The 17,480-nt window shown below is 39.7% G+C and overlaps 1 protein-coding gene across 1 annotated transcript in view; it reads right to left on the reverse strand.

Moving 5' to 3' along the window:
- Window positions 1-17,480, reverse strand: part of LOC126267596 (Down syndrome cell adhesion molecule-like protein Dscam2) — a 222,942-nt gene that overhangs the window by 134,783 nt on the left and 70,679 nt on the right. The window contains exons 5-6 of the mRNA XM_049972898.1: window positions 4,828-4,952; window positions 3,602-4,030 (exon numbers count right to left, since the gene is read on the reverse strand). Of these exons, the coding sequence (XP_049828855.1) occupies window positions 3,602-4,030; window positions 4,828-4,952 (554 nt within the window). The remainder of the gene's footprint in view (window positions 1-3,601; window positions 4,031-4,827; window positions 4,953-17,480) is intronic.

Raw genomic sequence — 17,480 nt, forward strand, 5'->3', positions numbered from 1 at the left:
TACTGACTTTGAGGGCTGGGGAGGAACCTCTGAAACACCACCGGCAAACCTGCCTGGGTGCAGACCTACGAGGGAACACCCAGACACTGGGCCACAAGCCGGGCGTCGAACTCCAGCGCGGATGGCCAAGAGTTGTGAATGATGAAGGGAGCACACGAGGAGGGGGAGGAGGAATCTGATATATACCTCACACCTGCTGTTCCTTGGCAGTAGATCAGCACACGTGATGATGGCAACAAGGTCAATTGCTGAAATATTGTGTCCTTTGTACACTCACACCAGGCTGTTCACCGAGATTTATTTTGTCAAGCATAAAGATATATATTTTCAGTAAACTAGGTAAAAAATCAGTAATATCATATCTCAATGAGGAACTTGAAACTTTCAGCATAGAACAGGAACACTTAGAGGAACTCTGGCTCAAATTTGAAAGAATGGTTGACCATGTACTGGATAGATGTGAACCCAGAAGAACAGTTCATAATGGAAGAGAACTTCTATGGTGTACAGTCACTGCACAGAAACTTCTAAATAAACAGAGATTAGTGCATAACAGGTGTAAAACTGGGTACTGCATAACAGGTATAAAACCAAGTGTGAGGATATAAATACAGAGATGCTGAATGAAATGCATTTGGCTGTCAAGAGAGAAATGCATTATGCCTTCAATGACTACTGTAGCAGAATATTGTCAAGTGATCTTTCACAGAAATCAAAGAAATTATGGTCATATGTAAAAGCTGTTAGTGGCACCAAAGTTAGTGTCCAGTCCTTAGTGAATGAGACAGGAACTGAAATTGAGGGTAGCAAAGCAAAAGCTGAAATGCGTAACTCCATTTTCAAATATTTGTTTACAAAGGAAAACCCAGGAGAACTGCCCATATGTAATCCTCATACTACTGCAAAGATGAATGAAGTGAGTATTAGTGTCAGTGATGTTGAGAAACAGCTGAAATAGTTAAAACTGAAGAAAGCTCCAGAGCCCAATGAAATCACTGTCAGATTCTGTATTGAATGTGTGGCTGATTTAGTCCCTCTTCTAACTATAATCTATCATAGATCCCTCACACAAAAAACTGTATCCAGTTCTTGGAAAAAGGAACAGGTCACACCTGTCTACAACAAGGGTAGTAGAAATAATCCACAAAACTACCATCCAGTATCCTTGACATCAATTTGTTGTAGAATCTTTGAACATATCCTGAGCTCATCTTGAAGAGAATGACCTTCTCCATGCCATTTTGAAAACATTCATATCCCTACAAAGTGTTACACCCAGGTGTTTGTACAAGTTGGCCAATTCCGACTGTGACTCATTGATATTATAGTCTTAGGATACTAAATTTTTACGTTTTGTGAGGTTCAAAATTTTTCATTTATGAACATTGAAATCTTATCAAGAGCTGTCTGAATATTTATGCAACTTCTTTCAGATAGTACTTCATTACAGATAACAATATCATATGCGAAACCCTGATTTTACTATTAATATTGCCTGCAAGGTCATTAATATACAATATGAACAGCAAAGGTCTCAGCATTACATGACAACCATGCCTCCATCCTTGTTACTCTCCCTGTTTCCTTTCCATGTTGCTTCACAACCTGGGTTGTGAGTAACTGAATCCACTTTCCCTTCTTCCCCTTCTTTTCCCTCTCTCCTCCCTGATGAAGGAGGAACGTAAATTTTCTGTTCTGTTTTGTGTATCTATCAGCTGTATTGAGCTGAGGTAAGTACTGGCCAGCCCCTCTATCTCTTTGTTAGTATTTGTTTCACATCTTTATATGAGATTTTCCATTAATCATTAAGTACTCATATTATACAGTTAAAAAAAATGTATAGATTCCAAAAGCAAATATAAATAGGCACTCTCTGGATGAGACTTCAGGTGTACAAGTTCCTATGCATCTAGATGAATGATAAAAGAAGACATACAGGAAACTGAAAGTTCTCAACTATTCAAAACAAAGTAAAAGACTATATCCACAAAGCACAGAGATGCATTGCACAGGGTGCTTCCCATGGTGCCACTTGTCAGGGCTTCTTCCTGATTCATTTGTTTGTGGAGCACAGGTAGAATTATTGCTTAATGCCTCAGTGTGTGCTGTTATTAGCCAAATGTGTACTGTAATTAGTCTAATCTTGCTTTCTAGGTTTCTAGGGGAGCGTTATTGAGTGGAATGTGGTATATTTCTATGTTTCTCATTTAAAGCTTGCTCTTGAAACTTTGTTAGCTGGTTTGTGTGGGAAAGTTGGTAACTATCGACAAGTGTCTGCCAGTTCAAGCTTTTCACCATCTTGTGACACTCTCCTAAAGTTCAAACAAAGTTGTGACAGTTCATGCTACCTTTCTTTGTACACTTTCATTGTCACCTGTTAGTCACATCTGGTACAGGTCCGCACCTCTGCAATGTATTTCAGTGCAGTGGTGGGAGTATTAGTTTCCATCAGGGTACACAATGTCTATGGATGTAGCGAATTATGTTCTTAACCAACAGAAATTAACTACCCAAGACTTGGAAAAACTGATAAAAATGTAAAAATTTGCTGATGACTTAAAGGCTGTACTTCAACCCTACCAAAGACAACCTATGTGATAGCTGAATATGTCTACATCTGGTAAGCAGCTACCAGTGTATGCCTTAATCTCACAGAGAATCAAATTATGAAATTTCAAAAAACAAATATGACATGCAATAAAAAAGAACAACTGTATTTGGAAGTCATAGGAAGTTTTCTGAAAGGTACAGTGGTAACAGTCATTGCTAATTCGTGTGTCTGTCAGCTCTACTCACTTTTTTTGTTCTGACAGCTGATCAATTGTTGCCCACATTCTTAAGTTTCTAATATTTTTTCTTTCATTTGTACTAACTACGAGCACGTACAGATATATGCTCACATCATCTCATTTCTCAGCAAAGGAAAAATTTCATTTCCCAATTCTTGCAACATAGCACCTTTACTCAGTTGTTTAAAGTAAGATATTTTTCTAGATGTATTAACAAGTTAACATGCACTCAGTTTCATACTAGTTTATCACCAACATACAAAAATATAAATCTTGAGATAGATTTGTGAAAATCTATGTATGGGTGTGAAACAGGGATGACAGTGAAATCATATATTTAATGACTAGTAACATCTGAAATGTGATTTTATATGAGACTGTTGGAGGTCAGATAGATTGGTTGAGTGAAAAATTTCTTGAGGCAAATCCATGAGAAAAATGCTTAATAAATGACACAATGAGTCAAAGGGAAAGAATGGTTGAGCACATACAAGTCATTGCTGAAACCTGTAGTTGAAGAGATGATGAAAGGAAAGAATTATATGGCCAGGCTTAGATATGAGTGTATTTCATATGTACCTCATTATGTAGGATCCTGAAATGAGAGGACACTTAGGAGCTCAACAAACCTAGCTTAGGCTTGATGGGACAGAAACAACACATGAACATTAATTTGTGATATATCTAAAATAAAAGCTGTAAATAAATTTTAGTCAAATAGACATTAACTAAAACTGCAGTATTTGTGATAATGGGCTCTGTTTACAGAAGCAATAATGTGCAATGCAACTGAACTACATGATCAAACTTACCTAGTTTTTTCTTGTACTGGACTGTGTAAACAGTGATTGGGCTATTTCCATCATATGGTTGTTCCCATGTCAGATTCACAGCTCTGCTTGTGTAGTTTTGCACGTGAACATTTGCTGGTGCTTCCGGAACTTCCTGAACTATAACCCAGATATCTGACTCATCACTGCCATACTGGTTTTTTGCAAAACATGTGAATGCTGAGGTATCACTCCGAAGAACATTCTTCAGTGTTATTCTTGAGTGACTACCAAATTCTAAACTTTCTTCACTTATTTCAGCTCTTGGCTGAAGATGTGTTTCAAAAGGGGTACCGCTATGAAACCATTTTATTGAGATTGGTTTGTCACCTCTTGCGACACAGTCTATTGCTGCTGTACCACCTTTGATTGCTGTCACATTCTGGAGAGAAGAGGAAAATCTTGCAGGTACTGAAAAGTCAAGGAAGGATATAGTGTAGTGCATGACCAGGAAGAAATACACATACTTTTTGAGTATTGTAAATCTAAAAGATTTATTTATTTGATTTGAACTTTTATTTACATGACACTTTTTAAAGTATGCAGCCTATTGGATATTTCTTGTTAATAACTGAGAAAAATATATCAGTAACTTCTCATGATCTGATAGGTAATGAGGTAAATATGAATATTCTTATTCATGCTTTAGTGCATGTACTAGCAGTAGTTCTTTGAAGTCATGAGTAACTCGGAGGCAAAATTAAATTAGCATAATATTATGAAAAGGAAAGTTGCTACTCACCATACAGCAGAGATGGTGAGTCACAGACAGGCACAACAAAAGGACTGTCAGAAAATGAGGCCTTTGTCAAAAATAGACAACATACACACATGCTAATGCAAATACAAGTAGACTCAGCAGCCACAGACTGTTGTCATGTGTGTGTGTGTGTGTGTGTGTGTGTGTGTGTGTGTGTGTGTGTGTGTGTGTGTTGTCTATTTTCAATGAAGGCCTTGTTGGCCAAAAGCTCACTTTCAGACAGTCCTTTTGTTGCGCCTATCTGTGACTCAGAATCTTGGCTATATTGTAGCAACTATCCTTTTCATAATATTGTTACATTCCATTCTGGATTTTTTATTCTTTAAATTAACACAAAAATATTTGAATTTTGCAACAAATAACTAGTCTCTACTTACTTTTGTAAGGCAATTTAAGAACCATAACGCATATTCGTTCATACATGAAAATGGCTATTTTGTGTACTCACCATGTACTGTAATGTAAATAACTTTGTTCAGTGCCATTCCAATTTCATTTCTTGCCTCACATGTGTAATAACCCCTGTCCTCTGGAAGAGCATTTTGAATCCAGAGGCTACCATTATGAAGCACTCTGTAAGTAGAATAGAAGTAATATATGTAGACATTGTTGATGAATTACATTGCAAAGCAGGGAAAAATTACAGATTACAGATGTACGAAAGTAATGAAATTCTGCTTTATAGAGTCTTTTATATAGTTTCTGCTAATTTTCGCCACTGGGTAAGGAGACAGCTATGGCCCTGGAGTACTGCCTGCTTTGCTCCTATTTTATAGAAGATACATGATGACATAATGATGTAGTCAAAACTTATGTTGCTCATTCTACTATTAATGCTTCCATTGCAACATGTTACACACTACATGTTAACATTGCCAGAGCAGGAAGTCCTACTATTTCTGCTGTATCACGGGGTTACGCCTGCTCTGCAACCAACATACATTACATCCAAGTTTTGCAGGCAGCTGACTTCTTGGCAGTCATTCCACTCAGGGCCACCAGACAGAAACCTTAGCACCAGCATAGGTCACCAGGCCCATGGACCTCTTTCTTATGCCTGTCACATGATAGGAAGCAGGACCAACTGTATCCTGGTACTCGGGCCTGTTCTTAAGCTCCCTGGGAGCCCAGTGCACTCTCTGAGCTTCCTGGGCCAAGCACCAAATGTACTCATATATCATCCATCAGGAGCTCACTCAGAGCCAGTGCTATGCCCTCACCACTGTCCATGTCAAGCTCTGCACCCCAGGACATTAGTGCGGCCTTCCCAGCAGAAGACATTGACATCATCACCATGACTGGTTATCCTGCTCCAGTATATTTGCTGACTATTGACTTCATACTAAACTTAGCCTTTTGCTATAGTTTCTGAACACTGACTGTGGCTCCTCCTCTTGGGTCCTTAACCAAGCATGCATTTCATTCTGACTGTGCTAGTGTGATATTCTTACATAAAGTCCTTGCACCGCATGTCCAGAGATCCAAGATTTTGCAACAGTCTCAGTTGCAATAACCTAATTTGTATTCTTTTATTATACAAGAAGTCTTTTTTGTTTAATAACTGTTTCACCACAAACTTACATGAAGGTAGTTACTAGCCTTTAGTCATATGTTCGTTTGTTAAGAGAGCACAATTAAGTTGCTGCAATCAGTTTGTTCATTGTAGATTCAAGTCTTAAGCAGGCAATGTCAGAATATTTTTGTGTTTGGTAAATCTTCAAGATGTAACCTTACTGATGTCTGTGAATTTAATGTTTCCTTCTGTTAGAGTTGATTGTTTGGGTTTAATATTAAGTATATTCTATCATTCTATCTGGGTATATTTTCCTTGTGTCATCTTCACTGGATACATTAGTATCCATCCATATTTGTGTCACATTTTATACCTTTGATGTAACTGGAACTACTATACAACCAGCATATTTACAACATTCTCTGACAGAAAACAGCTGCAAACACGAATACATTTCATGCTCAGATCCTGCAATCTGTTCATAGTTTTGTTTTTTGTCAAGACTTTTGTGAAGTGCCACAGAAAAAAAGTAAGCAAAAAATAAGTTGCAAATGAAAATACAGAAAAGTGACTATGCTGATGCAAAGTGACTTTATGGACTCATCCATATTGATTTTATGGACTCAACGATGTCCCTGAGATGAAGGAGAAATAATAGTGCATCACTGATTGAACTGTTTGGTAGATAAATATACGTAATAAAATTCTTCTGGCACTTATCCAAGTGAGACTAAGCATTTATCACAGTCTGTACCAACAAAATTATCTTGAAAATTTGTATAATAAAAATGTGTGTCTGATGTCACAGATGAGGAAGAGTTTACTTATGTGGGTGGACGTCCCTCAATTAGGATTTGTGACATGAGCTGACTGAATGCAGATTGTGTTGTTGGTGGCAGTCAAACCACAAGGGAAAAATAAGCTGAAATAGTAGTTAAATTGATGTTGCCAAGGGAAATGTGTAACATCACATGGGAATTGACTTCTGAATGATGAACAAATGTTTGTTTTTATAGAGACGATACTTACAGGTTCAGGCATGATTTGACAATGAATTAAGTTTATACCGTGTCATTGCACAATTGCTCACTGCTGTGATGGTAAGTAGGGTTATGCTAGATAGCTTACTGTCCTGTTAATATAATTGCTGATGGTTTACTGGTACTGATTGAGTGTGTGAACCTGATAGAAGTAGAGAATCTTCTGTTGAACAGTGCCAAGCAGTATTTCAATACCCTGTTGCTTAATGAGTCAAGTCCTGTTTGGTTCAATATTTTGACAGGCATGTATAATTAACACCCACCTGTATATTTAATTTCCTGTGAGTTTCATGAGTTTATAGAGAATATGTTGCGAGGACAATTACTATGAATTAGTGTCTCTCGTGAACACTTCTTGAATTCTGGTGTGAGCAATTAGCTTTGATCAAAATACGATACTTCTGTATATCAACAACTGGAGGACCAGGGCCTGAATGATATGGTGTGTTTTTACCACTGCCTAACCAACCTCTTCTCTGGATTTTTATTTAATTCAAAATATATGAGTGTATTACCGAAAGTAGTAAAACAAAAAAACACAATAAAGTATATGTGTGAAAAAACTTACAGAGGGATAAAACAACAATTTTAAAACTTGGCTGTTGTAGTCACTATGAGGAACAGACTAGATGCTCCCTCCCAACACCTTCTGAGCAAAGAAACACAATGGTCTAGCACCTGTTTCATATTTTAAATACCAACACTCACTATAAAATAAGGCAATGCACCACTCGAACCACTGGCTATCCTCTCATTAGCAAACTGTGCTCGCTTTTCCAAAATTCAGTGTTCTGATGCTTGTAAGCCACAGGTACTAAATACTGGTGAGTCTCCTCATGTCACAATGTGGAAGTGACACAACTTCATTTTACTTTGGTGGTCACACCACATTTGAATAATAGATTGTGGCCCGAAATGGCCATAGTTTGTAATTAGTAGAAAGAGTGCCTAGAAATAAGAGGCAACAACCTGACTTGGGCTTCAAGAGTGAGGTCACTGCATCAAAGGAGGCTTTACTTTGTGCCTCTGTTGGCATTAAACAAGCCTACTTGGTTGTTAATCTGCTAAACTGTTGTCTCAACTTAAATATGAAATGGTAGCCAGTAGAATGACATCTCCTTCTCTTGATGTTTTAGGCAAAGGAAGTTGTCTTGGACAGAGTGAACTACTTTTTACTTGTGGTACAAGTACTGGATGACTTGCTGTACACTCAGGAAATCAGAGCTTATGAGAACTTGATGGTTTGAACATGTCTCAGTACCCTCAAAATTGCATGTAACTCTACATCGCAGACACTAAATTTGTCCAGAGAGCCTCTTGAGAACACAGCTGTAGAAAACCACACAGTAGTCAATCCATATGTATACATTTAAAAAGAACTGGTCCACTTTTATATTTCACAAACTCTAAATTAAGCCAGAGTCACTCAAGACACCAGAGAGGCAGCCAGTGTGATCTCTGGGGAAAAAATGGCATATGGTCCTTATTCTCCTGTTCAGGCTAATCTGACAGTGTTTCTTTAATTTTTATTTGAAAAGGTCATGCTGAACAGGATGATATAATGACTGACAGACACACCTAAAAGCCTCATCTATTAGAGCTTTCCAGATTGGGAACTGGCCACTGGAGAGAAAATCATCGATGACTCCTAACTGAACTGTGTCAGTGAAGATGCGACAGCATATCAAGAGATAAATGAAGAACAAACCTGTAGCAGTGGTTAAGTGAATGCCCCTATTTAGAAGACACAGCCTCTGAGTAACCTGATTCCCAGTGTAAATATTAGTAAAAGTCCACAGTACATTATGGATTTTTAAGTCCCCACAAATACAAAACAGCCTGAGAAGCCATGCAGTGATGTCTATGAAATATACTGATCTAAGTCTTCATTAGGAGGCAGGTACAGAGAAAACATCATCAGTTTGTATGATTTGTGCACTACTGGAATAAATGCTTGCATAATGGTGCTGAGAAGGGGAAGTAAGGAACAGTATTCATCATTGACAGATGTGACTACACCACTTTCAGCTCTCTCCCCACTGATGTTTTCCTTCTATGAATGCTATAATCCTTTGTCAAAGGAGCATCACAGTCTTTGGAATGTGGCTCCTAGATACATAAAGATATTGGCCTTGCTGATGGTAAGAGTATTGGCTCCTCCACATGTGTATTCATTTATTCACCATGTTCTATAGATCCCTTCAAAAAGGAGAACCTTCAGGGATGTGGAGCAAGTTGAGGTACACATTAACATGAGCCAAAAACTTATAGAAATTTACTCAGAATTTTTTATTAATAATAAAATATCACTAAATCCTTAATGCCATTCACACTTATACTGTCTACATTACATTGAGTAAATTAGAATGGAAGCTGCTACTTTGACAAAAGCTGCTGTCTCCTCACTTTATTATACATCTGCTGTTGATCTAACTCCTCATTAAAGTCTCCACAAACAATGACTCTCAACTTAAGTTTGCATAACCTTACTAAAACTCTTTCTGTCTGCTTTGTGAAACATAAGACACATCCCGCCAGTGGGCTTAAACTGCCTGTACTATAAGCTCGTCTTTTCTGTTCACAACTGCGGCACAGGATTTAAAAAAATGTTCAACACAACATTCATTAATCTGAAAGACCTGGGACTTAACTCCATATTTTGCATAGATAACCACTCCTCCTCTATTTTTATTGGTTATACACAGTATGACATGAGCTTGTATTCTTCAAACTGAATCTGTTCAATTCTCATGATTTCCATGTGATGTTCTGATATGCTGGATTTCTATTTATTTCATCATGTTGCTTAATGGGTGTGATAATTCCTCCTTTTTGTTTATAATGCTTCTGATGTATTGATGGTAGATTGTAAATGCTCCTTCTTTAATACTGTGATACAACACAAATGCATTATCAAGGCAAACCAGGCGAATGTTCTAATGTTCTATGTTGCAATAAAAACAACAAACAGGCAGAAAACTGACATTGTGGAAAGCAGAAAAAATCTAAAAGATATTGCCTCACCTTGTGTGAGTGAGGAGCCAGAATTATAAGCTCAGCAACATGACCTCAGTGAGGAGAAGACATCATGACATTTTAACAGCACAGCCTGATTTCATAAGAGAGAATAGAAGTTTCACATGACCACCTATCAGCCTCCTGATATGGTGGAAAGGCAACAAACTAAAGCCCTTAAAGCCATTCTTGTGAAATAGAGGGATGGTGAAGACCGCTGATTAGGCTGGAAAAGTCGGTTACATTGGGTCATTGCCAGCCAGATACAACATCATTGTCTCAGATAAGCAGTAATAAATAATCAGGGTTCTGAGCCATGAAATCTTTATGTTGCAGTACACCAGCTACAAGGGCTAATCTGTGATGAGCTACTACTATTCACCAAGATGACTTGTGCCTTCGAGACGGCTACCTGCTTGGCTGCTGTACTCAGTCACCGTAAGCTGCTGATCTCACAACCACTTGCTGAGCTGAACTGATGGTGTTGGTGCACCATCAACCTGTTATAGTAATTATGAGGGGTGATAACTGCTGCTCCCCCTGACTAGTACCTGCAGGCACAGTCATCAACATCCCCAGTCTTCCTTTGTGAAAAGGCTACACAGTTGTTCATCTCTAGACTGTGCAGAGCTGATGAGAGATTATCCAAACATACCCATTTTATGTCAGTGAGAGCCCTCTGGTTAATATATAGTTGCTGTTCTGGGCAGCAATGCATGGTGTACAGGCAATGAGGCCTACCAAACACCCGACATTGTGTTTACATGAACCAGGTGTCATAGGCTATGTCCTCTGTAGATTGCTGAGTTGTCAGCAAATTCCCAAGCCAACCACTGCACTGCTGCTGGCCTGGGTGCCAATATAGAGAAGAATACACAACTGTAAACTTTAAAGTAATAAATTCTTGTCCCACTTAATGTTGTATCATTAATGCCCAGTGCACTGACAGGCCTGCACTCCATACTCCAACACCCCAGCAAGAGTAGGGATCTTAAACTAGACCCTTAAAATATGGTTTGGTTTTTTCGACTTGAAGTATTTAGATGCACTAGTACCTGCATCAGTTGTAACTATGTCTTTTCTGCAGCTCTGTGTTTCAGATGAATTTACCCTAAAAAAAGGCCTCCTTTGGTCAGATTAAATGCTTCTGGCAGTTAGCATTGCTAGTAATCTCTTACCAGACAGAAACCATTTATGTACCACTGGAGTAAGGGAACCATTTCACAGGTGATATGTATTTTTGTCCTGCCTAATTTCTTAACAGTGACATTATAAACCTTCAATTTACAGGGATTTTGTTGAGGAGCTACATGCTTCCCTCAGGCATACCTTGAGTTTCTTTTGCTCTGAATGGACCTCATTATCTGATTTATTTGAGAATTCCTGTCAATCAGTTTCTTTTCCCTGGCTCTTCCTTTCCTTCACCCCTTCACTTCGTTTCTTGCATCACCTCACCTTACTTGCTACAGCAAACACAAATATGCAGATTTGTTTTATCAGAGGGAAAATTTAGCTGCATACCAGTGTGAAAGTTCATAATCTGAGATGCCATGTTCCACTTCCTGTTTCAGTACACAATCCCACAGATGCGATTGAAAAGACACACTGACTTTCCACCCATGGCCATAATGACACTCACTGTGGCTATGTTCATTTGTTCCTGCTATTGTGTGTGGGAATGTGCATATTTAAAGTGGAAAAGAACAGTAGCTCAAAGACTAGTTAAGTCTCTGTAATTCTGTCTGTATTTATGCATCACACATCAACAAGCTATATGTGACTGGCTTTAGTTCCTCTTTTTTATGCATTGTTTCCATCCTGAAATTTCCATTACTGTAGTATTGTAGTTTCCACATGTTAAACATTTGTGATGCAGCTGTCTGTAGTAGAAGTGGGGATCTATGTTAATGTTTTCTAAAATGGCTTAATGAACTATTGAAAACAATAACATGGATGACATGCATATCACAATTTTATTAAAATTTCACCTCCTGATGCTCGAGACATCATCAGAGACTATTAAGAAGGATATTTTAGTTTCAGACTTAAAACACCTCTGGAGATTCCTTTAGCCAAGTCCACCTATGTTTTAATCACTCCTCTTTTCTGCTCAGGAAGGAACTTTTGTGATCTTTGTGTGTGATCTTTCTTTAGTCTTTCAGCCATAAGATTCTGTCTTTTTTTTATGTGCCTGTACATCCAAAAATGAAAGATACATTAATGTTCAGCATAAAGAACAAAAGAGAAAATGTTGTCTGGGAAACAGGAATATACTAGCAGTAACAGATCATGCACTGGGACCAGGAAGGCCACCAAATTAGTTTTTCCAATGCTATAGTTTTATCAAGATTGAATCATTATTATGCTGGTATATGCAGAGAGTATGTAGGAATTCAAAAGCACAAAAACAACTTTAACAGAAATGACTGGGCTTGAGTCTGTGATCTGCAGTTACCTGTTGACATCACAACCTGACTATTGTGCAGTTACATTTAAAAGTATTTACCTTGCAGAGTTTGTTCATTTTCAAAATACTAACCGCATCTTTAAAGTCTGTGATGATGTCTCTAGCATTAGGAAGCATAACACTAGGCACAGAAACAATCTTTAGATCACTGCCTAATGCCCATATAATGAAAATCACCAACCATGAAAGCCTGCATTATATTATCACTAAATCAACTGATAGTGAGTTGCAAAAAATGGCAGCACTTTCATTCATGTTGTATTAGGGCTGGCAATTTTCAGAAACAATCTTTAGATCACTGCCTAATGCCCATATAATGAAAATCACCAACCATGAAAGCCTGCATTATACACTCCTGGAAATTGAAATAAGAACACCGTGAATTCATTGTCCCAGGAAGGGGAAACTATATTGACACATTCCTGGGGTCAGATACATCACATGATCACACTGACAGAACCACAGGCACATAGACACAGGCAACAGAGCATGCACAATGTCGGCACTAGTACAGTGTATATCCACCTTTCGCAGCAATGCAGGCTGCTATTCTCCCATGGAGACGATCGTAGAGATGCTGGATGTAGTCCTGTGGAACGGCTTGCCATGCCATTTCCACCTGGCGCCTCAGTTGGACCAGCGTTCGTGCTGGACGTGCAGACCGCGTGAGACGACGCTTCATCCAGTCCCAAACATGCTCAATGGGGGACAGATCCGGAGATCTTGCTGGCCAGGGTAGTTGACTTACACCTTCTAGAGCACGTTGGGTGGCACGGGATAAATGCGGACGTGCATTGTCCTGTTGGAACAGCAAGTTCCCTTGCCGGTCTAGGAATGGTAGAACGATGGGTTCGATGATGGTTTGGATGTACCGTGCACTATTCAGTGTCCCCTCGATGATCACCAGAGGTGTACGGCCAGTGTAGGAGATCGCTCCCCACACCATGATGCCGGCTGTTGGCCCTGTGTGCCTCGGTTGTATGCAGTCCTGATTGTGGCGCTCACCTGCATGGCGCCAAACACGCATACGACCATCATTGGCACCAAGGCAGAAGCGACTCTCATCGCTGAAGACAACACGTCTCCATTCGTCCCTCCATTCACGCCTGTCGTGACACCACTGGAGGCAGGCTGCACGATGTTGGGGCGTGAGCAGAAGACGGCCTAACGGTGTGCGGGACCGTAGCCCAGCTTCATGCAGACGGTTGCGAATGGTCCTCGCCGATATCCCAGTAGCAACAGTGTCCCTCATTTGCTGGGAAGTGGCGGTGCGTTCCCCTACGGCACTGCATAGGATCCTACGGTCTTGGCATGCATCCGTGCGTCGCTGCGGTCCGGTCCCAGGTCGACGGGCACGTGCACCTTCCGCCGACCACTGGCGACAACATCGAGGTACTGTGGAGACCTCACGCCCCACGTGCTGAGCAATTCGGCGGTACATCCACCCGGCCTCCCGCATGCCCACTATACGCCCTCGCTCAAAGTCCGTCAACTGCACATACGGTTCACGTCCACGCTGTCGCGGCATGGTACCAGTGTTAAAGACTGCGATGGAGCTCCATATGCCATGGCAAACTGGCTGACACTGACGGCGGCGGTGCACAAATGCTGCGCAGCTAGCGCCATTCGACGGCCAACACCGCGTTTCCTGGTGTGTCCACTGTGCCGTGCGTGTGATCATTGCTTGTACAGCCCTCTCGCAGTGTCCGGAGCAAGTATGGTGGGTCTGACACACCGGTGTCAATGTGTTCTTTTTTCCATTTCCAGGAGTGTATTATCACTAAATCAACTGATAGTGAGTTGCAAAAAATGGCAGCACTTTCATTCACGTTGTATTAGGGCTGGAAATTTTCACACTGTGGTAAGATATCTTTAGATCACTGCCTAATGCCCATATAATGAAAATCACCAACCATGAAAGCCTGCATTATATTATCACTAAATCAACTGATAGTGAGTTGCAAAAAATGCCAGCACTTTCATTCACGTTGTATTAGGGCTGGCAATTTTCACACTGTGGTAAGATCACTCATCACAAATCCCAAATATTTCTTAGTGAGCCAGATATACAAACATGCCACATTAGGATGCAAAGGGTTTTAGCCAGTAGTGCGAGAAGAAGAAGAAGAAGAAATGGTATGCTCAATTTGATAGACATGTCTGAATTGCTTGAAGAACTACATGTCTAGAGCAGAAATTATCCAATATCCATGGAAGAAAAGAAGATAAGAGAACTAAAATTATGGTTTTCAATCCAAACATTAGTTTGATGCAGCTCTCCATGTGCTCTCCTGGGCAAGCCTCTATATCTCTGAAACCTACTTCCATTTCAATCTGGTTTATGTAGTCAAGCAAACCAACAATTCCGTGATGACTTAGGATGTATCCTATCAGCAGATCCCTTTAGTCTAGTTATGCCATAAATTTATTTTCTTCCCAATTCAGTTCAATACCTCTTCATTAGCAGAGGCTGAAAATACTGCTTCAGTTGTTAATTACTTTACTTCATTAGTTATTCAAGCTACTCATCTAACCTTCAGTATTTTTATGTAGTGCTGCATTTCAAACGCACCAATTTCCTTCTTGTCTGAATAGTTTATGATCATTGTTTCAGTTCCATGCAAGGCTGCACTCCAGACAAATGCCTTCAGAAATGCTTTTCTTGCTTTGACAGTCTACATTTTGGGCGTTGTCATCTATCTTGCTGCCAAAATAACAAAACATATTTACTTTCATTGGTATTGCATTTCTTAACCTAATTCTGCCAGTATTGTCTGATTTAACTACATTCCATTACTGTGTTTTATTTTTGTTGATTTTCATTGTATAACCTCTTTTCAGGACACTTTATGTCACAGGTATTAAGTGTCCTGACCACATGACCAGTCCATCAGTTACAAGGTATGTGATGAATAAACTATATGATACTTTGTTTACAACAAGACAGTGTTCCGTCATGCTACATATACAAGTAACTTTTCACGCTTCTGTGTAATCCATACTGTAGTAAAGTTAAAAATTTACTGATGGTATATTAACTACACTTTCCGCTGTATTATTTCTCTAATAACACTATCAGATATATATACAAATGGCTCTTCACTCTATCATTTAAGACACACCCCTCATAATTACCCTTTATTGTCTTACTTGTTATACAGCTGTGGAGCAGACAATAATCACTTATCTAAGTAAAAATCCAGAAAATTGTAACAGCAGACAGATTAAATTAAGAACATAGTAAGAGGCATAGTTAAAAGTTTTAGTTATCACTTCAAAAAAACAAGCTGCAGCTATGAAATATCATGGTGCTGTTAGTCCTTCATATGCATTCACTCTTCAATGCAACATGTTTTTCCCTATGAATGATGATTTGTTGGAGACATTGCCTGCAGAAATCTGCATTTTGGCTGTTCAGGAAACATTCTTCTTTGAAAATTGTCTTATTTTCATTCTGAAAATGTGTGGATGTTTTCTTCACTGGGGAAACAGGAAGAAATCACTGGTTGCCATCCCAGGAGGATACAGAGGCCGCAGAAAAATTTAATAGCCCAAAGAACAGCACGTGTGACGAGTCCTTGAGTCCTGTACAGAATTCAGCTGGGGAATTGTCATGGAGCAAACACACCCCATTGGCAGCTTCTGTTGGTGCTTCATTCGGACAGCCTCTCATGCCCTCATCAGATGTTGGTAGTGAGCTACTTTGATGGTTGACCACTTACAAGGATAACCTGTCAGAACTACACAAGGCAATCCCACACAACATTCAGCATCACCTTTCCCAATGATGGTCAGGTCTTTCTTTGCCTTTTCTGGTGATGGTAAACCAAAATTTTCCACTGCTTGCTTTGCTCCTTTATATAAGTGTCATAGTGGTATAACTGGCTTTCATCCTTTGTGATTAGGCAGTTAAAGAGGTCACCTGGATTGGCCTGACACAGCTGTAACATTTCCACTGCTGCCTCAGTTTGGTGGGCCACTTGAATGGGTGTGAGCAGTTGTGGAACATAACGGGCAGTAAATTTTTCAATGTCCATTTCCACTTTTTCCACTGTTGCCTTGATTGTCATATGCCAATTTTTGGTCACCATGCTCTCCACTTCTCTCACAATTCTTTATTGTTGACAGAGAGATTGTCTGTCCAGGGCTCCCCCAAGTTTCCTAAAGTGAAATTCCAAGACAGTTCCCCAATTTCCAGACACAGTTTTTGCATTTTTCAGATTGTCTGTCCAGGGTCCAAACACAGTTTTTGCAATTTTCAAATTTTTAGATCTGAAGGGTAAGTAAACAGGCAAGCTGAAAAGAAAAAGGAGTAAAGACTTCAGTATTTCTGAACATGTTATTAACTCTAATTTTGAATAAACAGCAATTTATTGTCTCCTTTATAGGTTTTATGATTTGAAGAGTGTTATGTCCATTAATTTACAGGCATTGTGCAATTTTTCTTTTGAGAAATGTAACAGTACATAGTGTACAAACTGTTGGCAAGTGCCACAATTTTCTTCCTAGCATTGCCTGTACGTTCTCTTGAATATATAAATTACTTCCAAAATGCAAAACTGTACCACAATGAATAAAATGCCACACTGTACAACATACTTGTGCTGAGATACAGTTGCAACTCTTGAAATCTGTCACCACAGCCTCTAACCCATCAAGCTTTCACTGGAGTCCTGGGTCTGCAGATGAATTACAAAAATCCACTGGTGTATGCCACATACAAACAGACACAGATTGGAGAGACCTGATCAAATTGGGCAGGACACGCACATTTGTAAAAAATGACGGGCTTCAGATCAGTGAGTCCGATCCATGAGAGATACCACAGAACTGGCCCACAGTTCTGGCCCATCATGGAAATCTGCTCGTTTGAGGTCAGCTATTTACACCCATAGTCATGGGCCATCAACAACATTTTGATGAGACTGCAGTGATCAGTCTGTGCCACTCTCATCAGTAGCTGCTGGGCTAGTGGCACACAGCAGTGGCAGTTGTGACTGCAAACTGAGGGGAGCAATGGGGAGAGGAGAAGCAGGAAGGATGGAGTAGGGAGGAGCACACAACAC

The sequence above is a fragment of the Schistocerca gregaria genome, chromosome 4 (genome assembly GCF_023897955.1).
Source record: "Schistocerca gregaria isolate iqSchGreg1 chromosome 4, iqSchGreg1.2, whole genome shotgun sequence".
Classification (NCBI taxonomy): domain Eukaryota; kingdom Metazoa; phylum Arthropoda; class Insecta; order Orthoptera; family Acrididae; genus Schistocerca; species Schistocerca gregaria.